Source organism: Amblyomma mixtum, chromosome 3, assembly GCF_055824585.1.
Source record: "Amblyomma mixtum isolate Tamu chromosome 3, ASM5582458v1, whole genome shotgun sequence".
NCBI lineage: Eukaryota > Metazoa > Arthropoda > Arachnida > Ixodida > Ixodidae > Amblyomma > Amblyomma mixtum.
In genome coordinates this window covers 291,635,690-291,660,931 of record NC_143014.1, presented here as the reverse complement: position 1 = coordinate 291,660,931, position 25,242 = coordinate 291,635,690, and the positions used below count along the sequence as shown (strand labels likewise).

Genomic DNA, 25,242 nt, shown 5'->3' with positions numbered 1-25,242 from the left:
TGTGTCGCCTCGACAGTACACGTGAACTCTTTCACAAGCTATTCATAACGGGCGCAAAATCCAAGGAATTTGCGGAGACCTTTTCTGTCCGTAGGCTGCGGAAATCACGCCAACACACGATCATATTTCTAGCGCAGACAACTCTGTAACGCCCTGTAGGCTTCACGATGCGAGGAATATCTCATGTTATAGAAAACATCGCATTAGCTCTGACCCTGCCTTTACCCGCTGTGCTCTTACACGATGGAGAAGGAGATGAATTTCTTAAGTGAGCAATACTGGGGACGCGGCGCTTGCAGTAAACTTTGTTTGTGGGAGGAAATGGTCGCTGCGCCGCGGTGATCTTGCACGATGGAGCACGATGTTGGTGTAATGCAGGAAGGGGAGGGGGCGGGTGTCTCGCTTGGATGAGGCCGAAGGTACGTCCTCATCCTCCTCCTACGTTTAGGGTTATATTATATATCGATATCGATTAATTAAGCATCGTCTTGCGATCTCATCGTTGGTCGTACTTGGTACGGAGTAGCCCTGGCCGTGGACGGCGGAGAATCGCTTGGGGCACCCTCCCCGTCATCGGCGGCCATAGCGGCCTACTGGCCATCGCTGTCGGCACGGGCAGCTATCCCCGCGGCACGCGGTGGAGGCTACAGGCGGTGGAGAGTCAGCGCCGAATGGGCAGTCGCACGGCTTCCTCGCTCGATATGACGGTGATGCATCGGGGGCTGCTACAGCGACGCATCTATTGTGGCGCTCTGGGAACGCGTGCCCATCACCGTTATCCGGGGCTTCGTGCTGCGAGTTTCAGTCGGGAGCTCCATACTCGTGCCCATAGGAAACACTAGATGCCACGCGTGGGCTTGGCGTGATCATGTGCTCTTAATTCAAGAATGAAGCGACGGGAAGAGCGTCTGCAAGAACCAAAGAAAACCGGTTCTCTAAGCGCATTAAGAAACGCCTTTCACTTCAACGGCCGGAGCGGAACTGTGGACATGAGTAGACCTCCTGTCATGTGAACAAGCTGTTAGGAGAAATATCAACGCTCGACATGGACAGAAGTTAGAGCATAGTCCTTCTGTTTTAGCACAATGAACCGCTTCTCGCAATCCGAGAGCCTATAGCATTCATAGCGTTCGCCGACGTAGAGACTCCAATTTTCTCTGAGCAGCAAAAATATTCCAGCTGGAGACGGACCCTAATTTTGCACTCAATTCTCCAGTGATTCATTCTTTTGACATCACAGCGGTTCTGTTCTGTCCATGTCATATTAGTCCAATGTTCGCAGCAAATGTTCCGTTGGCAGATCGTTTTCTTAAAGGGACACTAGAGTGATACATTAATGGTGTCTTGACTGGTCAATTTCGAGGTGTCTTAAAAGAGACCTCGCATTCTGCTGGTTGATGCCGGGCGCTTTTTTGTGTTCAGCTATTTTTGTGAAAATGATGGTTTCTGAAAAAAAAAAAAGGCGGGGGGGGGGGGGGGGGGGGGGCTTTAAGAGCGTTTCCTTTTCAGAGCGCATAACGACGGCGTTCTCCCGGTTATGGTCCGTAAAGTGGCTGCGTAACAGCTTCTTTTTAATATTCTTGTACTTGAGTCAAACAATGTAGCTTGAAGCCGACGATGCCCACATGTGTGTGCCGGAGCCTTGAACATTTCTCAGCAATGCGTAGCAACAGCGGTCACCTCACTTACGTACATGCCTGCATAAACGACGTTTGGAAGGAAGGAAAAGACGGAGCACGAGGCGCCTTGTTTTTATGCTTTTATTTTTTACGACACATCTTCTCAGCTCCACTTCGGTGTTCCGAAAATGCATTGGAGGGTTCATTAATTTATACGTAGGACCCTTCATTTTTATATAACGACGGTTCTAAACCCAATTATTGCACACCGAACAGATTTGCTAAAAATGGGTTTAACCCGGTTTCGACCCGAAAATATGCGCTCTAGAGAACGCATGTTCTCTTTATTTTGAGGGCTGTTTTCGGACAGCTGATGATTCTAAAAATTCTTTAACCCTCGTTATTCAACAAATAGCTTGATCTGTGGGTAAGTAAGAAAAGTACGCCTCAGAACCGACGCGCAAAAACGCGGATACTGACCAGACGTCTTATTGCCATCACAGTGTGAAACGCTACTGACGCTAACCAGTTCTTGTTCTCCCGCGTACAAGTAGTCGCTCTGATGTTCAATGCATGTCTTCGCGGTGCACAAACAAAGGCAGGCAGACCTTGCACGGACGTGGATTGACTGTGCCGATGTTGATTTGCGAGACTAAACAATTGTAATAAATGAGAAAAATAAATGGTTGTGTTAAGGGGTTTAACGTCCTAAAGCGACTCAGGCTATGAGAGACGCCGTAGTGAAGGGCTCCGGTAATTTCGACCACCTGGGGTTCTTTAACGTGCACTGAGATAGCAGAGTACACAGGCCTATACAATTTCGCCTCCATCGAAATTCTGCTACCGCGGGCGGGATCGAACCCGCGTCTTTCCGGTCAACAGCCGAGCACCATAACCACTGAGCCACCGCGGCGGCGAGGAAAATGAATTCTCTCTGAGGTAGTTCTTTAGTGAAACCGGCCATTTCGCTGTCCTTTATAAAAATGACTTAAAATACAGTGTTCTTTGTTCCGAAGAAAAACGAGAGCCCATAGAATGCAAAAATGGCCGAAAATCCGAATTATGGAACATTTATTTCCAAATAACCCAATTTCTACTTACATTCAAACTAAAAAAATATCGCACAATTCTTACCCCCCATATTCCGGAAATAAATGAAACCCGGAAACGAAGTGCCCTATTGATATGGTGAAAAATATAGACGTATGTACTGCGAAAGGCCGACGTTTACATGACTTATGGACGAAATGTCAGCGGGAGAACTTATTTGCTGATGATCACGTTCACCAAGCTGAAAGTCAGTTTACGGGGTATTGAATAATATTCCGATCAAACACCTTTGTCAGCGAGTGCTCTGAGAATGAAATATGAATCTGCTATGACGGAAAGGTATGCGCTGTAAATAAAATGGGCCAAATGTTGCTAATGGCGCTGCCAGCCGACAGGATTTAAGGTCGTTTGTCATGTGACTGCTCTAAGAGCGCCTCGCATATTCGGCTTGGCAGCGGAGTTTGCATCTGATCGGCGGCACTGGGTGAAAGGAACAAAGCGTGAATTAAGATAGATTAATAAATTCGTGTCCCAATCTAGGAATAATGCCTTGTTCGATGAGCTTGGGTAAGCCAGAAAACTACATATGCGAGCCACATGTGGCAGCGTCGCAAAAGAATATCGGTGACTGCATCTGGTTGTGTGCTCTCTTCACTGTCCCGCCGCGGTGACTCAGTGGTTACGGCGCTCGGCTGCTGACCCGAAAGACGCGGGTTCGATCCCTGCCGCGGCGGTCGAATTTCGACGGAGGAAAAATTGTGGAGTCTCGTATGCTGTGCCGCGTCAGTGCAGGTTAAAGAACCCCGGGTGGTCGAAATTTCCGCAGCCCTTCACTACGGCGTCCCTCATAGCCTGAGTCGCTTTGGGATGTTAAACACCAATAAACCAAACGAAACCAACAAACGATTCTTCACTGGTCACGATCAGTTCATAGCTTTCGCATGTAATATTTCTGCCAGAAGGCGTACCAAGGAAATAGGAGTAAAGAAGCGTGGCGAGTGATGCCGACACACCAGAGTGCGTATGCGTCGCTTGCTTTGATGTAGTGAGGCCGCCATGTGCAGTAACTTAAGCAGCGCGAGCCCTCACAGGCATTGATGAAGAGCAGCAGTTGTTTGTTTCAGGCTCAAGCCGTGTCGTTGTCGGTCGGCGCGGTGAATCAGCCACCTTTGTAAGGGCTGCGATGCCCCGTATTTTTTTTGTGTCCTCAAATGTGTTGTAAAGGTTGCAAGTTTCTATGATGAAAAGGGATGACAATTCTAGGCCAGCACGAGTCGGTGCCGGTCAACCAATCGGTCCAAGCACCCTGAGGTCGACCAGATGTGCACGAAGCATGAAGGGAATGTGGACGACGCAGATCGGTGGGCTCCTTTGCGACACGCATGATGACGAAGCCGCGTAGAAACAACATCCGGAAGAGAAATTGTCATATGTGAATTACCAGCAAATATGATGCCTGGGGAACTATGATGCCTGCTACTCTGCTCTGGCGAAGGGAGAAAGGTGAAGGAAGAGGGTCGTGATGGGTGACGATGTGGGTGGAATAGAGATGCGGACATTATACTAACACACCCGGAGCGCGCCTGATCACAACTGCGAGTCGAGACCCGCGTTCAGACAATTCTACCAGCTTATTTGTTCGTTCCCGAAGGCAGTTAGTTCCCTACCACCCTCTGCATATAACACCCAGCAGCCGTTGAAGGCCCAGCGATAAAGGGTCAAAGATCATGCTGCTGCTTTTCTCTGATGGGTGCGCTTAAGGAGCATGCACGCATGAGCGAATTTCCCCATGAAAGATAATGTGACATCAGGCGAGCGCTGGCTGACAATACCTGGAACCGGTTAATATGCTGTACTGAACCACGTGTACGACAGCACTATGAACCCATAGTTAGCTCGCTGCTTAGATGTTACACAGCTTCAACATGCATATCTAGCTGCGGGTACCAAATTCACTTCTCTTTTCTCACGGGCCGCCGCGGTGGCTGAGTGGTTATGGTGCTCGACTGCTAACCCAAAAGACGCGGGTTCGATCCCGGCCGCGGCGGCTAGAATTTCTTTGGAGGAGAAATTCTGGAGGCCCGTGTACTGTGCGATGTCAGTGCACGTTAAAGAACCCCAGGTGATCGAAATTTCCGGAGCCCTCCACTACGGCGTCTCTCATAGCCTGAGTGGCTTTGGGACGTTAAACCCCATAAACCAAAACCTTTTCTCACGAGACAGCAGTATAATGTGTACAGATCGAACTGTAAACTCGTACTCAACTCGCTGGCTAGAGGTTACATCGTTCATATATGTATATCTAGCCACGGGTGTCAAATTCACCTCTGTTTTGACACGAGACAACAGTGTAATTGTTGTTTTGCTTTTGCAGAAAGGCCCCCGATACCCTCGAAAACTGATAGCTGATCTGGAAGGAGTGCGTCCGCTCGTCAAACTGCACCCTCACGAATCCTGCACGTGACGTCAGCCGCAGAGCACGCTATGGTGCGCTATCTGTACTGCATGATGCACGATTCCGTGTTGACGCTGATATGTAATTATTTCTTAAAGCTGTCATATTTGTCGTGATTCAAAAAAAATGGCAGTAGCTTAGCTCAGCTATTCCAGGATACACGTAGGGAGAGCTACAGTTTCCCCTTGATTACGCTTGTTGTTGCGAATATAATGTTAAGCATTAAAGAAGTGTTTACTGAAACACATTATTTATTCAATTGTTTTGACAGCGTTTTAAATTAGCACGCAGTTGTCTCAATGCTGCGTACACAGTATTTATACTGGTTGGTTTCTCACAGTGCGCCGCGCACCTGCTGCCCTTGTACGGTTGCCGCGCATGTGCATTCACGCGCGGCGCCGGCGGGCGTACTCGGGCCGGCGCGGCTCCTCGACGGGGCCGGCGGCGAACTCTGACGTCACGCGCCGCGCACCTGGTGCTCCTGTCTGATTTCGCGCATGCGCACTATCGGCCGCGCATGTGCATACACGCGCGGCGCCGGCGGGCGTAGTCGGGCCGGCGCGGCTCCTAGCGCGGCGGCGGCGGCGAACTCTAACGTCATCCGCCGCGCACCTAGTGCTCCTATCTGGTTTCGCGCAGGGCACTATTGGGGCCATGACCGAATCAAATTTAGCTTCGATTTTGGCTTCTAATCTTTTCTCTAGTGCCACAAACGGATCAGCGTCCTCCCCTTTGCGTTTAGTAGGGGGCGGCCGAGCCTATTCTACAATCATCTTTTCCTCCTCCGGTGTCGCAGGCTGTGTGGAAGTCGCAGCCGTTGTACGATCGCTTTTGAGCGGATCCGCCAGGCAGGCGGACCGTCCGGCGGGCGGGAGGAAAATTGAACTTCAACTTTCGGGCGGACGAGCGAACCGCCTGGCGACCGAATTGCAGCGATTGGCTGCTTTTTACGTGACGAAGGCATCCGCTCCTGCCGGGGCAAGATGGCCGTGCGTCGACTGAACTGGGGAGCGAGGCATAGGTCGTGGCTGTAGTGGTGGCAGCTATGCCGCGAGGCATACTATATTGGCCACATGTTGATATTACGAGTGTTCAGAGCGACTGCGAACTTCTCCGCGTGCAGCAGCGGCGAGCAGCGACAGTTTCCAGAGTTGAAATCGACGCTGATGTAGTAGTTGACAGAGCGCCTCTTCAAACCGACGCAAGACCTACGCGTTGGCGGTGTCACGAAGTGTTCATATGGAGCTGTTTGTGGTTGCTGCAAGCGTTCCTAATTCCTGCGAGGATCGTCACGCACAGCGGCGAGCAACAGCCGCTCACGGTGAACTTCTGTGCGTGCATGAGCTGCTTAGCACAGTGACTAGTGTCCGCGTAGTGAAAGTGATTGCGATCGAAGCGAGTGCTTTTACGTCAAGGCAGTGAAATGTGCACCTTCGAGAGCTCACTACGCACGCCGTGCTTTCCGAATGCTGAAATGAACGTGGCGTTGTGCAGCTAGTCGCATTCGTTGCGATGGTTGCAGTGATCGCGACCGAAGCGTGCACATGACGTTGTTGCTGGCAACGCATTCGTTACCATTTTGTTCGCGATTCGTGTTGGCACTGTGCTTGAGAATTGCCGTGTGTGCGACGTGACGCTACGCGAGCTTGGCTGCACGGCCGTAGGACTGTTTTGCGGCGACAACAGCGATGTCGCCATCCTTCTGCGCTTTGGTGCTCCATTCAGTACGTTTGGTGATGATGGGTGCTCGGGTTACGACTCACCGGAGAAACTGTGTAACCTGTGTGAAAACATCAGTGCAGTGCAAATGTATCATCGAGAGCGTCATTTCTTTTTATTTCCTGCCGGCTGTGCGCACATTTGCCTGCAATAAACATATCGGCGTGATGAATGGGTGACTGAACACTTCCTCTAGCCATTTCGGTTTAGGTTGTAACAACATGGTATTACGCGATTACAATCGAGAATCATTGCCGCTTTTCAATCACGACTGATTGACAGTGTACAAATCTCTAATATGTGCCAACTCGTAAGTCTGTTTTTCATGAGCATTTCAATTGATGTAGCGCAGAAAAAAAAAGTGTGGCAGCAGCTTATGCAATCAAAACTGTCCACAGAGCAAGTTGAGCATAACGAGTCTTGATGGAAAAGAAGAAAAAAAATATTGAGAAAACCTTTGCCATTGCTTTCTTTCTCTTTTTGCTTAGCAGTGTTAAGTCAATATTGACAAATGCTTGGCAGTATTTAGTTTAAGTGGGATGCTGGTTTCCACTGCAATCAGAAAAATACAGTGGTCTTGAAGCACCTCATAGGCAATGACAGTGTCTGTTGTTGATTTTGCTCATGGTAATTTTCGATCCGGAGATAAGTGGTACGAAACTGGATGTGTTCGCAATGCTATTGTTGCAGAGCTGCTCGCGAAATCGGCGTTGTTGGTGTTAAGCGGTTGTTCAGCGGCGCTTCCTGGGTCAGCCGCAGCAGTTTGTTTAACAAGACATTCTCGAAGATTTGAGATCTCGTCAATGCACTTGCATATGTCTGTCTGCTACCACCTTCATTTGCCTGTGACTGCTTGCTACAGACATGACTACTTACAGACTGCAAAATAATCCCTGTGGAGCTGGTAAAGCTACGCTAGGAACAAAGACGATGGTAACAACATCACTGCACAGGGTAGCAATTCTTGCTCTGTCGTCGTCCCTTAGCACAGTTTCGACATGCCAACTTGCCACCGGTGCACCCCACAGTACGCTATGATCAAGTTCTGTGAAATTTACAGAAAGCAACAACGGGAAAAGAAGCAGGTTGTATAGGCATATCTAGTGCATGCTGTACAGATAGCTTCCTGCCTTATTATAGCCTGGCCCCTCTGTTTTAACCCTTCATCACCCAGCACCTATGGCCCTATTTGTGTTATTGGCATGTGCTACAAATCACCAAACACATTTCATACTCTTGACCCTCCTAGATTGCTTTGGCCCATTAAGTTTTTTCATCCAAATCGGCCAGCTTTTAGAAAACATTTCTGCAATAGCCAACTTTTTCTTGTTCTTCACGACATGCACCTTGACTGCAACATCCCCCTATGATGTTTTTGTTCTTTGCTTTGAAAAAGCATGCGATTCCCTTATTTATGTAAGGCTGGTTTTCTCGTGCTTTAACTTGCATCCAATAGCTCTAAACTGGATCCAAGCTTAAACAGCCAGCCTTCGGCAGATTTCCCTTGCCAATTCTTATGCATCCTGCCTTTTCCTGCAATCTCGAACGTCCCCCGAGGCACTCCTTTGGGCCTGAGCTTTTTATTACTTGCATTATTACCGTCCCTTCAGTGTTTTGCCACATGCCTTCACTGACAGCTATATGGGGTCTGCCATATTGCAATCAATACCAGCATTTCAGTTCTCCAAAACAACATTTACCATGCCCTGGATTGCCCTGTTTGCTAATGTTACTAAGAATGCACTAATATTGTTTTTTTATTGTCAGCATTACATTTTGCCAACTTATAAGGCCTTCCGATAAAGGTATATTCACTGTATACTGGTTCAAATACCTAATAATCCTCATACACCCACCCACAACCCATGATATTTACACTCGACGCGTCCTTAGTATCACCGTCTTCCAAGTTTCTTGCGTTCAAATCCCCTGTGTGGCATCAGCTTGTGTATTCGAATGGCACATGCCACAAAATCTAACTTAACTAGAATCCTGGAATGAGTTCAGACCTGAGGCGCTTGTTTTATTCTCTCAGACTATTTTTGAAGCTCCAGTGTAACAGCACTACAAGTGAATCTTCAAATTTCTGCATGTCGTGCAGAAACTGCAGATTTTTTTAAACTGTTTATTGTCACATAACCAACTAATCTGTTCTGAGTCATGGTTCCTTCTGCACTAGTCGCACAAACAGTGCTGTGCCTCAGTTAGCTCATGCCACTGCATTTCAAGATTCATTTTTTTTTCTGAAGGAACCAGCGCACAAAACACAACGGACAAGAAAAAGGCGGAACACGACGGACAGGAGCGCTGAACTTACAACTTTATTTCGGAAGTACAAATGCAACGTATATATATATAGCCATGTCAGGGGGGCGTGCCACACAAGGCAAGAAGGAACAAGTGGAATCTACAAGGTCATGAAGAGACAAGCGACACAAGCAAACCCAAAGATCTTAACTAATATAACAAGTGAAGGTGAGAAGTTTCAATGGAGGCAAGAAAAACAACAGGGAAAAAACAAGGAAAAACGCCAGACCTCGTGAAGATGAAAATTGATACTGATAATAAAAACAGATAAAAACAAAAAGGTAAAAACCAATAAAAGCGATAAAAGCAATAAAGTTAACAGGGCAATGGAAATGAAAAAGATAAAATGCCAACAAGTAACACGGCAAAAATACTAACAGCTAAAATTAAGAAAACACCGCGGAAAAACTAACAGCTAAAAAGGTAAAACCCACAGAAACATAAAGTTAAGTCTTGTGTATCAAATAGCGGAATAAAGTTCGCGGGAAAAAAGACGGATGCATAAGGTGGGAAGTTAAAATGCTAGTGCCTCGAATTTTTTGCCAGATAGGCGAGTTCTTTCTCAGATAGCGACACTGAAGGCTGGCTAATGCATTGTTCTTTTAACGCTGCTATTGTGATTGCCTCAACTATTTCACGGGGCCTCGTGTTTCTGATTGTGGCCATTACCCGAGTTTTTTCAAAGTGTGGCACACATCCTGTTTCTACATCTTTGCAGTCCCGACAATGGATACCAATGTGACGGCACTTTTGGACATTTGCGTTGTAATCGTGTTCTTTTAGTCTTTCATTTAAACAACGCCCTGTCTGTCCAATATACTGCTTTCCACAGGACAGAGGGATGGAATAAACAACTGAATCGGTACATTGCACAAAATTCTTCTGGTGCCTGACATTGCATATACTCTCTTTTTTACCAGTTTCATTGACCTTTCTGCAAAGCTGGGAAAGTCGCTTTGGGGCACTAAAGACGACTTCAACTCCAACACGTTTACCAATTTTTTTCATGTTGTGCGAAATGCGATGCAAGTACGGCATAACGGAGACTTTCTTTCTATTGGCGTTGCCAGTCGTGGCAGTCGAATCGGGTCGCTTAGACTTTTTAAGCATTGCTTCAGCGACTGAGGCTAAAAGCTTAGTGGGGTAGCCAGCATTTTCTAATCTAATTGTTTGCGCTAAAAAACTGGTCTCAATTTGGTGTTCACATGATTTTAGCAGCGCATTTCTAAAGATTCCTTGAACCACATTGCTTTTAACCAACTTAGAGTGGGCTGAGTCAAAAGGAAGTACCGGCTTCTGGCCCCTTGGCTCATAAGACCAGCATAGGTGATCACACTTGAAATGAAGGCCCAATTCTAAAAATCTCAAGGACCCATTATTCGGAAGTTCATGTGTAAGGGTTAAAGGAGATAAGCATTCTAAGAAAATTGCCAATGTTTTCGAGACATCAACTTGGAAGGTATCCTGACTGCAATCGAGAAAAACGAGAAAGTCGTCTACAAAACGAAAAATCTTTGTTGCTTTTGTACCCTCCAACCGACTGTTCACGTTTTTATCAAGTTTGGCTAAATACAGGTCGCTCAATAAAGGGGCAATGACGGAACCAATACAGATTCCTTTCTTCTGAAGAAAAACCTTGTCATCCCATTCTGCTTACGTTGATTTCAGATAGGCTGCTAGAAGTTCCAGAAAACCGCTTACTGCAATACCACATTCATTTTGAAAGGAAACCGGACCAAACTTGTCAATACAGTCGTTAACGCATTCCAGCAGGTCGTCATGTGGGATAGAATAAAATAAATCCTTTACATCAACAGAAAACCCTAAAAGTGGTTTGTTGTGCTGGGCCTTTAAAAATTCAACCACTTCTCCTGCGTGCTTAACAACGAAAGGATCATCAAGAGTCAGTTTTTTTAGATGAATCTGCAGAAAGCTGCCAACACATTTTTGCCACGTGCCCGTTTCAGAAACAATGACTCTTACGGGGCAGCCAGGCTTGTGCGTCTTGGCCGTAAAGAACATATTTAAGGAAAGTTTTTTGCTGCCGTTTATAGCATTTGTAAGCTTTAGCAAATTTAAGCTTTTGCATAGTTTCTTCACTTCTTCCGCCTTTTTCTTGTCCGTTGTGTTTTGTGCGCTGGTTCCTTCAGAAGTATGTATTACCAACTAGCCCAACAACAAGTGTTGCTCAAATTTTTTTTTTTTTTTGCCACAAAAGGCTGGAATGGCGTTCCAACTCACAGGGCTTACTAACCTCTTGTCCTTTGAGCTAGTCACTGCAGAAATCCATGCAGTAAATGATGATGTTCATCCACTGAATTAGGTAAATCCCCCAAGGTGAAGATTTGTGATAAGTGAGTAATTACTCATTAGCATCCGCTCAAGTGGAGCCATAAGGCTACAAAGAAAACCTACAAAGTTTTCCTTTGTAGCGGTATGGCTGTACTTGGATGCTAATGGTTAATTACTTCTTAATAGTATAAATTACAAACTCATTAAGTTCTTACTTGGCGTATCATGTTAGCTCACCACTCAAGTATTGTCATTTAGTACTGTTTAGGTATAATAAATGTTAAAATAAGTAATTGTAATAAACTGCTTAGCCATTTGCTCAGCTCAGGAAACCAATACAATGCTATCTTATGCGTAAGAACTATCCTCACAATCTATTTCAAGTAATATTGGGGCAGATTTACATCACAGTTTTGTCGGACGGTATACAGTTGCATTTAGGCTAACTTGCACATTGCACAAGCTAGGTTTAGCCAGCTAAACTCGTGCACTGAAAAGCTAAGCATGCATTACTGTGCCTATCTGTGTCAGTCTTTTCTTGGTGCTTCTCTCTTATCGTATCCTCAGGTAAGCAAGACATCGACTTCATAACATGGCTCAGTGAGAACGCTGCAAATGCATACATATGCATGTGACTTTTATATATTCAGGATAGTGTTTACAGGACTCCTGGTTCATCTTAAACAGAAAAGCCGTCAACTTCAAGTTGCATTATAGAGAAGCAAGAAACGACAAAAGCCATCACTGCTTTTGTGTTTTTCTTCGGCATTCTTCGGCCTAACTTCATATTGCTATTTTCCAAATTTCTGTTGCCTGTCAATGCCTCAGTTAATTTCTTTTTTTGAAACCAGACTGGCAGTGATATAGGTATATTTTGCTGAACATTTTGATAGTCAGCAACTAATAGCACTCTAAAATTCAGCATATGTTAAGTGGTATGAACATCACTTAACAGTTAGCAATGTTCACTTTTGCTTGCTACATTGGGAAGTGGTCATCGTTACATTCAGCAATTCTACATTTTGCTGATCAGTGAAAATAACTTTAGACACTGCTTTAAGGCTGTATCAGAGAACATATGCATATATACCTGTCACATACTTAAATGGCTTATTTGTAATTTCATTTTATAGCACGACATCATAGCTCCCTGACTGGAGATCCAATTTTACAAATTCTGCTTGAGATGTTAGTGTTTGCTCGAGATAACCAGATAATATGGCCATCGTACCTTCTTCCCCTGACTTTACAAGTATTCTTTCCCAGCCTAAGCCGGGAGCCGTGGCCATGTAAACCCTCCAAATTGGTTCTTGCATTTACTGAACCTGTAATTCAGTTTACTGGCTCCGACATCTCATTATATTTATATTAATGAGAATGGCATGCACAGACTTCTATGCAATACGAAGGCACCAACTTTGCTTTGCATTCACAGCGACATTTCAGAATGCTTTGGAGTTGCACAGAGTATATGCCAGCTTGTTTTGTACATGGCAACAATGACATGGCCTTCAGCAGAACTTCCCATACTTGTTTTCAACACTGCATTCTCGCTTGTGCAACTGCAATATGAGCTCAGGAAGGAATGCTAAACCACAACTTGATGGCCCGCTGTCACTGTGCAGAACAAAGCCATGCCCTTTTAGCCCAGTGATGCACGTCTTAGCCCCTTTGCAGCCACATAGTACTACTTCTATGTTGGGTTTAATAATGGCGTGAAAAACATGACAAAAATAAATCATTATTGTTGCATTTTCACTGTTCTGTGAAATGCATAACTGCTTTAATTACAACTGATTTTACCTGTTCCAATTAGCTGGAAACATAACTTCTCATGTCCATTAGTATTTGTGTTTGACAGCAGTGTCGCGCTAAATTGTGAATGTTAAACACATGCACAATTAACACACATCCCCACACGCACGCACACACCTTATATATTGAATAGGTAAGCATGTCTTTTCCAGTAACAGTATAGGGAGCTAAGGAGAAGGCCGTTTACCTATTACAGTGACTGTGCAAATTGCTTGGGAAAGGCTGCAAGTGCAATTATTTTTTTTCTCTGTCAGCAATGCAAGAACACTGAAGTGTGCTATTTTTAATAACTGACAAAAAATTTTAAGTATGCAATCGAAACTATTTTAAAAAATGGGATTATGCCGATAGTAATTACGGACGGTTGTTAGCAGCCTGTACTGCAGTGTGGCCCGATCGAGAATTCGCAGTAAGAATCGCGTCGTCGCAGCGAAATCGTCAGGGCAGCGTAACTTTCAGAGCAGGCAGCATTCTGTTATTTTGGGGCCGGAAATCACGGTTCGTTGTGAGAACGTATCGTCGAACGGGGACGCGATGTGACGCGTTTTTCAGTCTCTTGGGTAGAAATGATCCAAATTCGTATCGTTTCCGACGGCATCGCTTCAGATAAGCAGACTCGCTTTCGATCTTGCAAAGTTTTGTCGCGAATTGTTTCGCGGCCGTCAGGGTCGTCTGAACCAATTCGTGCCGTCCCAGCCTGAATCACAGCCGACCACGAGTCTACCTTCGACGAAAATCCCGCAGCAAAAGAAACGTTGACGTAATGGATATTGTCTTGAATACGCCGCAATTAATATGGGTAATTTCTACCGCAAGATATCTGCGTGTTTCGCTACAAACACATGTCTGTACCGCCGCACGCGATTAGACGGGCGGCACTGACGGGAGCACCAATCGGAACGTTCGAACCATTCGTCTCGTCCGCCAGCAGCAAAGTGATCGCACAACACCATTCCGCCCCACGCCCGAGCGGAGGCTGAAAGCGAGCGGACCACTCGCTGGCGGATCCGCCCAAAAAACGATCGTACAACGGCCTTTAGGCACAGGGATGGTTGGTCTCATAACAAATTTTGGTGGCACTCTATGGCTGGAGGGGTACTCCGTACGCGCCTACAATTTTCGTTTATGCAGTTTTGGTTTATGCGGAGCCCGTGCGGGGACCGTAAAAGGGCAAGCTTTGACTGTGGGGCTTCCCAGGAAAAAGAAGAAGAAAGGGGAGCCTAAAGACATCATTAATACAGAAAGGCTTGAGCATAGATAACGCAGCAAACAGGTCCATGTGTGTAGTCTATACGTATTGAGCTAGAACAAATAAGCATTACAAAGCAATGTGGCAGTGCCTCTTTCTAGATCTAATTGCTGTTAACCAAATGGGGGCCAAGCTTTTCGCCGATCAGTGGGCTGCTTACATTGCGAAGTACAGGGTTGGGGCTGTACGGAAAATAACTTTTTGTGTAACTTTTTTTGTGTATAGGGAACGGGCAATCTGGGGCAATCCTTAAATTGCTTCACAATGTTTACAGTACTTAATGTCAAGTATCAGTCTAAGTGTGCAAATAGCTTTAAATGCTTGCGATGGCATATGCTCTCGCGCCAAAGGAGCTCACTGACGCATGCAATGCTGCATGAGTCGCCCTGAACATTTGATTTTCTTGGAGCGAAAAGCTCCACTTCGGGCATGTAGAGCTCAACGTCGAATCAGGCATGGGTTCGACCTCCAACTGGAGGCTCACCGGAGGTGTGGCTGTGACTTCATACCACGCCACTTGTCGCAGCTGTTACCGCTCGTTCCGCCCATGAGCCGACCAGCGCTACGACCACTCGCTCTAGCCAGTTGTGTCACCTGACTAACCACGTGTTTCGCTCTTGCTGAACAAAGGCCAGCGCACGTCGCCTATACACCGAACACACGTGGAGCCAGAACCGGCCACCGGGATGAATTGTTCGACTGAGCATTGGAGGCGTCGGGCTGCTTCTAGCAATCTTTTCGACATAGATCGTCACGAAGCCGCGTTCGCTAGAGATGAGTCGCGAAAGCGGGCTCGTCTAGTTGATGAAGACGATGAGGAATTGGAGGTACGTCGGGAGAAGCAGCGGCACAGGCAACAAGAGTATCTCAAGCCGAAAAGGGCAGCGGATGCTCCCAACGTGTCTGCCTTGACATCAGCCACTGGTTCGGTTCCCTTTCGCTCCGTATAATGTGGTTCAGCCAAGTTGATCCCCACCATTTTGCGTTTCGCCTCCATCGAAACGCGGCCGCCGCGTAGCATGAAAATGAAATTGGTTTTGAGGAACGGAAATGACGCCGCCACTGTCTCACATCTCGGTGGATACCCGAGCTGCACGTAAGGGAAGGGATAAAGGAGGGAGGGAAAGAAGAAAGGAAGAAAGAGGTGCCGTAGTGGAGGTCTCCGGAATAATTTCGACCACCTGACGATCTTTAACGTGCACTGACATCGCACGCAATGCATGAAAATGTGTTCTGCATAGCTCGCCGCTTTCCTTTCATGCGTTGAAGAGAACGTTAGCTGTCTTCGATGCAACGCCCGGCCGCACACAGCCAAAGATCCCGGCCGAGCATGGTAATATTAAACATTGAAACTAGCGCTGCCTCTTATATCACCGGAGCTATCGCTCGACATTCGATTCAGCATCGTTGAACCCCTGTCAGTTCTTTTTTTTTCCGCGAGACAATGTAACCATTCACATGTTAGGCGATGTGCACGTTCCAAGTCTGGGTGCATGAGCGAGCTTCATACTTCTTCTCCAGCCCTGAGCGAGCCATGGAGCTCAATTTGTGCTCAATTTTGTTTTATCTTTTGATTTCATCGCCAGCTTAGTCACCGCATACCTTCTCCATACCTCACCGCTTACCTTCTCAGCCCACAGCCACACCTGCGATCTGGCCTTGCGCGCACCGTGAATTGCATCGCGGCCGAAAAGTGCGTGTTTATCATCAAACATTCGGATCACTTGGCTGTGATGGCCCTGATCCGCGAGCATTCGTTTCCATTGCCGTTCCACGGCGTAGTGTTGTCACCACTGAGCATTTGCTCCCTTGTACAAGTATACTTGTTCATTCTCGCAAATTATTGTGGCACTCAGGTCGCATGCGCGCACAGGAATGCTATCTTCCGGACACGCAACTCGTTCTGCAATGCTTCGAACATGATTACAGAAAGCCAACGAGGCTCGCCGTATTCACCAAGACGAAAGCTTCTGCGCAGTGCGACGCTTACGGCATTTTTACATGCTGATTTAGGCCGATGGCTGTGTGGTACTCCTGAATACTCGTTAAGTATCATCCTTCGTATGAATTTCCCTGAGAGGCCATATTCCTAATCCCAAAAAGGTGAAATAGCCGTCCGGGACAAAATTTCGCTGTCAAGCGGGCGTCTATACTTTAATGCGAGGGCAAAAACTCTTGCAGAGGACCGCGTGAACAGATGCATCCAGCCGGAGTGACGGCTGTCGCCTGCTAAACTGTGCATCAATAAAGATGGCGCCACCGTCTCAAGCAGAAACAGAGGAGGGAGCGGAGAAAAAGGGAGGAGATGCGCTCCTTTACGAAGTTTTAACCCTCCCAACAAGCTGTACTTTTTCATGCGCAGTTCCAAACAGGACAATTTATAGAGGAAAACGAAAGCAGAATTGGTAAAATTACAGGCGTGTCGTCAGTGTTTTCTACCAAATATAGGAAAGTCGGTAAAGCTGCTTTGGAAGCACAATAAAACGCCTAATTTCCTTAGTAAGGCTAACCTAGAATAACCTAACTGACCTACCCTCAAATCTGTTGCAACTTAATTAATCTGAACACGTTCAGCTGATATCGATTATATTCATTTCGCGTTGCTGTACCGCTGCTTATTTATGCAAGGAAACGTAGCGCGACAAAGTTTCTTAACACCAGTCACTACCGAGACCCTATTATTCGACACCAAAGGGATCCATAATGATAAGTGCAATCATAACAGCTTTTTATTAGTAGCCGGAATTATGCTCTAACTCCTCTGCCACGCAATTTAACGCTTAAACTTTCCGTTTATCAATATTTCAGTTAGAAGATATGCTGCCTAGCGCTTTAAGAGCATAGTAGGGAAAAGTAAAACATGAACTGGATGTGCTAGGTAATGGTTTCAGAAAAAAATTGACAGACAATAATTGTGATTCGCCCCGCCGCGGTGGCTCAGTGATTACGGCGCTCGGCTGCTGACCCGAAAGACGCGGGTTCGATCCCGGCTGCGGCGGCTGAATTTCGATGAAGGCGAAATTCTAGAGGCCCGTGTACTGTGCGATGTCTGTATACGTTAAAGAACCCCACGTGGTCGAAATTTCCGGAGCCCTTCACTACGGCGTCCCTCATTGCCTTAGTCGCTTTGGGGACGTTAAACCCCAATAAACCAAACCAAACCAAACGATAATTGTAATTCATACGGCGGTGTATGCGTTATTATTCAGTCTGGTTGTCGTCTCCGTCTCTTGCACAGAGCTTCAGCTGCTAGGCGACCCATTTGCGCCTATGAATTTCCTTTCACCATCCATGCGTTCCTTTCACAGGGCCCGAAGGGCGCCCGGAATATGGAGGCTCCGCCTTCTCCAATGCCTCGCTTTGAGATAATAGGCATTGGGTAGAGCTTCTCGAGGTTACATTAAGGTGGGTGGAAAAGTTTTGAGGGCGAAGGTGGCTTAGGAACTGAAATAATTTAGAGGAGCAGTATACTTGGCTTTACAGGGCTTAAAGTTAATCTGCCTCAAGACAGCGAGCGGGTTATATATATGCCCCAGCGCGCGGAGTATGTCCCATACTTTACCAGGCTTTCCAGTCACCTAGCAGCTTGGCGGTGTAGAAATACATATATTCTTCTTCGCTACGCCCCTGATATACACAACTTGATTTAGTAAGGCCACAATATCAAAAGCTAAGCGTAGGTACTGGGTGAGCGTGAGCATGCGAATATGCTACCGCGCTCTTCAGAGCCAGGGCGTCTCTCCATCTATCTGCATACCGTTGTAATGTCAGCCAAATCAGTGAACGTACCTCCTCCGTGGCTTATAACATTAATTTCCTGGTCTTCTATTTTGTGTGGGTGTGTTCACTGGATTCAATAAAGAGTGACGCAGTGACTGAAAAGTGTGTTCCCTTTTCATACTTATCACACGCATGGCTCATTACTACAGCCATACATCCCTTGTAATGTGGGCTCATTGTTCCGGTCATGGCAAATCAGCTTTCAGTTCTAATTTGAGCGGATTATATAAGAAAAATGAACTCTTTAACATTTCTGAAGCATTAGAGGGTTTAAAATTAAGGAAGCACTAAAATTAATCTTCAGATGCGCAAATTAATTCATGCACCAATTACGGAATAAAAAAAGGAAGGTCTAAGAAATTCCTGAAAATTTCTATCTAACGAGTTTTCAAGCCACACAGAAGCGTAGCATTAGCAACGCTAATAGAGGTTTGTAAACGCCACAGTCTAAAAAACTGCTTCGATGAAACTTGTTTTAGATGTCAAGCTTTTTTTTCAAGAGATTTTTACACGTCTATAAGCTCTTTCTGTGTTTCGTGGGTTGCTTGGCCGAGCAGCTGCACTTGCGCAGGTTTATGCACAGCGCAAGGGGGGAGGACGAGAAAGAAAAAAAGGAGAGACACAGCGCTGGCTGCGAAGTGATTTCTTCGCAGAAATGGACATGGATATACAGATGCCAAGAAGCGTGGCAGATGAAACAGGAGCGACGGGCAAGTTGAAAACAGTCTTATCTCTTTCTGTCTCTTGTCGAGCACGCCGGCTCTTCCGATAACGCCAGGGAAGGGTGCATGCTAACGCGCAGTGGTCCCCAATACCTACGATACTTTCTGCTTCAGTGATCTCACTCGTGGTTACGGTCTGTGGTTTTCCTTTGGGCTCTGCATTTATCAGAAAAAATGTTGGCACTCTTTTTTTTGTATGTGTTTCTTGTGCATTCTAGGCAGTGAAGTGGCGGTTGCGGCCCTTAGAGTTGGCTACATCGTTTTTACGTTTTCTTAACCTTTCAATCAGGCACCGCCGTGTTTGTCCAACACACATATGACTTGCGTCGATCAGAGAAAATCGAAAAAAGATACTCTCAGCCTTACCGCACGTTTGTTCTCGCCCAAATCTCGCATAGAGGTTGCATTTCAGGAGAGCAAGCTGCCGGGCTGGTTGGAGGTGCAAGTTGTGAAGAAGTCCCCTCGTCCGTTTGTTGAGATGACTTCTTAACAAGGTTGCATTTGGTAGTCAGTTTTGATTCATACTACATTTAGGGGAGGTACTTGCCTGATTCGGTCAGCATTATTTGGAAATCCCCATCGTATGCGGCGACGGCAAACCAAAACAGAAAAGTTTCACAGCATTGGTTCTTTTAGCGCCATCTTGCACCAAACGCAGAAACTAGTTCTCTTCTGAGGAGGGTGGGGAGCAGGCTGCGCGGTTCTTTCAAAGTACTTTCTTGACTACGTTATCAATATTGCGCACAGAAAACGTTGTTTGCTTGAAACTGCCAAAATTTCAACCAGTTCTATTTCTGTTTATCGCAATAAAGCATTTAAATCTTCGTTTCGCGCCATCCAGGACCACAGAATCCCCATTCTTGCAGCAGCAGGATCGACTGTGTGCTAGGCGCTGCTGGCTTTTTCGTCGATTATCCATATATAGTCACCATAACAAGCTTGGTAGGACGGCTTGACCACTCCATACCCGCGTACAAGGTATTTGCTCTAACATACTAGATTTAGTTTTCCTCAGTAGGCCCTTCACCTGTCACGACACGAATATAGAAATATTATATTATCTGACAACAAGATAATAATGTGCGCTGTATAGAATTGCTATGCTAAAGATTGTTCGCGACCAACCGTAGCGTATCCCGACTACAGCAGAGCTGATGACAAGAACTATCATAATTCCGTCAACTCTCAGAATGCATACATACTGACATAAAAACATTGTGACGTAGGTTAAAAAATATTTTGTCGCATTGTATTACTAATTACGTACCTACCGAGACTAAGAAAACTGGAAAATATAACTTAGCAGAAACAGTGTGAAATCGTGATGTTCAGCGAGTGAGTAAAGGATCGTGTCACGCGGTTTTCCATGCCTGCTGCAACAGAGTTCGTGATGGAAGGCGGCCTTTCCACGGTGGCTGCCGACGCCGCCTTTTTGTTCGATGACTTGCCCCTGGACGATCTGGGAGCGGACCTGGACTCCTTCCTCTCCAGCGACTACGGCAGCCTGGGCCAGGACGGGGAGAGCAGTGCGGTGGTCATGGGCCACGCTGCCACTGAGGATCTCGCTACGCAACTGCCAGAGTTCGGAATATTCACCGACCCGACGTGCTGCTACCCGCTTATCAGCGGAGAGTCGTCCGGCGGCCAGACAGCCAGCAGTACCAGCGCGTGGCCCACGGGCCACGACTTCCAGATGCCGGCGGACTTCAGTCCATACTCCGGCTACGAGGGCGCTGCTTCGGCCACTTCATCTGCGCCGACTCCCGACGGATCCTTCAAAGTGGGCTGGTCCGAGGAGTTTGCCGCGCACGACCTGATTGACTTCGTGGCCCACGGTGTCGGACTCAAGACCCTCATGTCCAATTTCAGTGAAGGTGACTCCTTCTTTAGCAACGCACTGTCTAGTACCGCTCTTAGCGTGCTACCGCCTCCGCCCCCGCCTCCGCTTCCTGTAGCCAGAGGAAGCCCCATTCAGAGCTGGCTTCAGCCGGTACAACGCGCGCCTCGCAACCCTAAAGCGGGTGTCCAAGTTGGCTGCCAAACGGCCGGCACGGCGCGGCAGCAAGGTGGACGAGCGCCGCAGCCGAGCCCCTCCGCTTCTCGCGCGCAAAATAAGCTGGTCCGCTGTTCCTACCCGGGTTGCACCAAGGCGTACTCCAAGACCTCGCACCTCAAGGCGCACCTGCGCAGACACACGGGTGAGAAGCCGTTCGCGTGCCAGTGGCCCGGATGCGCATGGCGCTTTCCCCGCTCGGACGAGCTGGTGCGCCACACACGCTCTCACTTGGGCATTAAGCCGCACCACTGCCAAATCTGCGACAAGCGCTTCTCCCGTTCCGAGCACCTCGCCAAGCACCTAAAGATACACCGGATGGAGAAGGTGAATTCGGGGCCACCGGTGATAGCCTGGTCCCTGGCGCACGTATCGACCATCGCTCGCGATTGACCCTCTCATCGACATCGTCGCCATTACCTGCCGTTAATACTTCTGGACTTGAAATGCGCGGCCGAGCCGCGCGTCTTTTGTGTTTCGTTGCCATTCCTGCGCAGTGCCAACTCATGACCTTTATTTGTGTGGTAGATGATTCCCGCTGGTCAGACGGGTGCGCTTGTGCCGGGATTTAGCCCACGAACCTTTTGCTGGACCCGGGACGCCTGGAGCGATGTCGCGGGCCAAGCGAATATAAAGCGCAGTTCATAAAATAAAGCGCAGTTTCGACGACTAAAAAAAAAAAGCTTCGAAACAGCCACCATTGTAACGAACAGCTGAAGAATTAACCATCCCCATCAATGATTTTGAATACAAAATGAAAGCAGCTAAAACATTTCACTTTACAAATACCTTGAATAGTTTCCTAAAAGATGCTGCAGAAAAGTTTTGGTGTTACTTAAACCCTGAAGTAAAAAATGAAATCCAAGCATCTCCAGACGAAAACTGAAATACTGCATTCATAATGAATTACTATTTTTGCTCTGTTTTCCCTGCAGATGACAGAAACCTACCGCGTACCAGCCCTTGCACAGGCCATAAATAGGGCCTCTTACTGTAACCGCAGCTGGAGTCTTAAAACTTTTACTAAATTTGGACAGTAAAACTGGACCAGGGCCTTATAACATCTCGAACAAATTCCTGCGCCGATATGCCGAATGGGTAGCAAAATTTTTAGTAGAAATACTTGTCATCCTGCACCGTTCCTAAAGAATGGAAAACAGCTGCACCAATGCACAAATCAGGTAGCAAACCAGATCACTCATACTTCAGACCAATCTAACTAACCAGCCCAGTGTGCAAGCTACTTCAACACATCATCTCAAAACACAGAACAGCCTATCGAGAAGAAAATATAATAACACCTTTTCAGCACAGTTTTCGCACACGGCTTCGTACCGTTACCGACCTAATTGAACTAGCACAGGGTGTACCCACCGCTATTGATCACCACAAACAAGTAGACCTCATTTTCTTAGACTTTTAGACAGCTTTCAACCGCGTATCACACACTAAACTTATTTCGAAATTCGACACAAACTGCCTTGAGCAACTGGACACATTTTAGCCTGGATTAGGGACTACCTGACTGAGCAGATTCAGTTTGTTGAAATTATCTACGAAAAGTCCGCGACATCAAATGTAATATGAGATGTTCCCCAATGAAGTATTCTGTCCCCAATATTATTCTTAACTTTTATAAATGACCTGCCGGCTAGAATTTCTCACATTACACTTTTTCTGACTATTAATTGCGTACTATAACAGGAAATTAACTTGGTCAATGACCATATAGCTTTAAATAACGCCTTAACAACAGCGACCAAGTGGTGCGAAGATTGACAGACGAGTATTAAAGCTAACAAATCGGTTCTTTTACCAGTAACCAGAAAAAAAAAAGCATAGATCGCTTTTTCACGTACTTTACGCCACAATACTTTTGCATCTGTCCGCGAATACAAATACTTAGGCATAAAACTAATGTCAGACCTCAAATGGGATCCTCATATTAAGAAAGTCACATCAACCTCACAAAAACAATTATTTTTTTTAATAGAAGCCTCAAACTTACAGCATGTGAAACAAAGTTACTTGCATACAAAACATTCGTCAGACCAATCCCATAGAGTACGCAAACTTCACTTCACTTCACTTTAATACCTTAAAGACCCTCGTTAGAGGGTATTACATAAGGGGTGGGGCACACAGAAATGAAAAACAGAATGACTAAAAAATAAGTAGAAAGTTATACAAATATAAGATTATCACTGAGCAAGTACACGCGTGATTTCTTCGATGAACAATGATTGGCATGTGATAGCAGCAAGTTCTCGGGGAAGGCCGTTCCAGTCGTTCGCGGTCCGGGGGAAGAATGATGAAGAAAATGTAGTGGTGCGGGCGTGAGGTCGTGACACTTGCTGCTGATGGCCGGTGCGGAGGGAGATGCGTGGTGGTGGTGCGCAGATGTATGGTTCCTGTCGGAGCTCAGAGTAAAAAAACTTGTGAAACAAACATAAACTGGCAATGCAGCGGCGATGAGCAAGGGTAGGTAGGCTGGACTGTGATTTGAGGGATGATATGCTGATATCAAAAGAATACGATGAATGAATGAATCTAGTTGCTCGGTTTTGAACTGCTTCAATTGAATTACAGAGATATGCTTGCTTTGGAGACCAGATGGGAGATGCGTATTCTAATTTTGATCTGACTAATGATTTGTATGCGAGGAGCTTGACATGCTGAGGTGCAGAGCGTAGGTGACGCTTTAAGAATCCTAGTGTTCTGTTGGCGGATGCTATGATGTTTGAAATATGCGTATTCCATGTAAGATCATGACAAATATGGACACCAAGGTATTTGTATGATTGGACAAGATCGAAAGGAACGTTAGATATGCTGTATTGGAACAGAAGAGGGTAACGGCGACGATGGAACGACATATATTTGCATTTACTTGTGTTAAGTGTCATTAGCCATTCACTGCACCAGTCTTGCACATGAGTTAAATTATTTTGAAGGGATTGTTGGTCGAAGGTGTTAGTGACTGTTCTGTAAATAACACAATCATCAGCAAACATCCGAATATGGCAATGTAATTTCTCAGGTAGGTCGTTAATATAAATTAGAAACAGGAGTGGCCCAAGGACGGATCCTTGGGGCACGCCTGAGGAGACTGGTAGGAGGTCAGACATTTGGTTATTGACAACGACTGATTGGAAGCGGTGAGTTAAGAATTCTTTTATCATGCTAGTATGTCGGGATGCAAGTTTAGGCGACACGTGTGGTTCCCTTTCACAAACAAACAACGGAAAGGGGAACAACGTGTGGAAAAGGGAAACAACGTGTGGTTCCCTTTCACAAACAAACTCTCTAATATGGGCATTTCTCGCTTGCGGTCGTTAAAGAGCTTTCAAGCGCAGGCGCTCAAGGCATGCTTAGGATAGCGGCGGCGCACCTCTAAAAAAAGGTTTGGTTTATTGGTTTGGTTTATTGGGGCTTAACGTCCCAAGCAACTCAGGCTATGAGTTACGCCGTAGTGAAGGTCTTCGGAGATTTCGACCACCTGAGGTTCTTTAACGTACACTGATATCGCACAGCACACGGGCCTCTAGAATGTCGCATTCATCGAAATTCGGCCGCCGCGGCCGGGATCGAGCCCGTGTCTTTCGGGTCAGCAGCCGAGCGCCGTAACCACTGAGCCACCGCGGCGGGTTCTAAAAAAAGGAACTATTAGGAAGCACGTGCCTGCCCAATATCAATATATTTGTCGCATGAAATACTTCGCGTGTATTTACGCTTACTCACCTGACACTGTTGCCACCCAGTGACGAAGATTCCGAATGAGCGGCCGGATAGCAGTTTTTCAAGTGCGCACCGCTGCCATCAGCCTCAAATACCATCAGGCTATGCCCTTCCATATCATCCCGTGAAGTCACCGTGGCTGATGGCTCCGTTGGATGGCTCAGCGTTCCATATGCCTGCATGACACCGGAATACTACAGAAATTTCCATGATGCCAGTCTATGCACTGAAGCAAGTTGCTCTGGTCAGAATATCAGAGCTACGTTGACGTATACACTCACGAATCTACATCCCCACTGCCATCGAGAGCAGCTGTGGTGATATCCGCTCGGCAGATAACTCTCAATTTTGTTCTAAGAGATATTTCAACATCAATCGCTGCTGAACTTGTGGCTCCTAGGGAAACGATTCGGCACATCTCAAAGGTGGTGTTAATATATTCA

At 46.5% G+C, this 25,242-nt stretch overlaps 1 protein-coding gene and 1 pseudogene across 1 annotated transcript; both read left to right on the top strand.

Annotated features, from left to right (window-relative positions):
• The window catches only part of LOC149355155 (uncharacterized), a 57,827-nt pseudogene extending 38,594 nt beyond the window's left edge, over nucleotides 1-19,233 (top strand).
• A 1,141-nt stretch (nucleotides 19,234-20,374) lies between these two features.
• On the top strand, nucleotides 20,375-21,454 carry LOC149355154 (uncharacterized). Its single transcript, XM_089576075.1, has one exon. The coding sequence runs from the start codon at nucleotides 20,375-20,377 to the stop codon at nucleotides 21,452-21,454; it is 1,080 nt and encodes a 359-aa protein (XP_089432201.1).
• Nucleotides 21,455-25,242: the final 3,788 nt, after the last annotated feature.

Excerpts from the sequence above, each read along its gene's own strand:
- LOC149355154 (XM_089576075.1), top strand. The coding sequence starts at position 20,375 with ATGCCTGCTGCAACAGAGTTCGTGATGGAAGGCGGCCTTTCCACGGTG.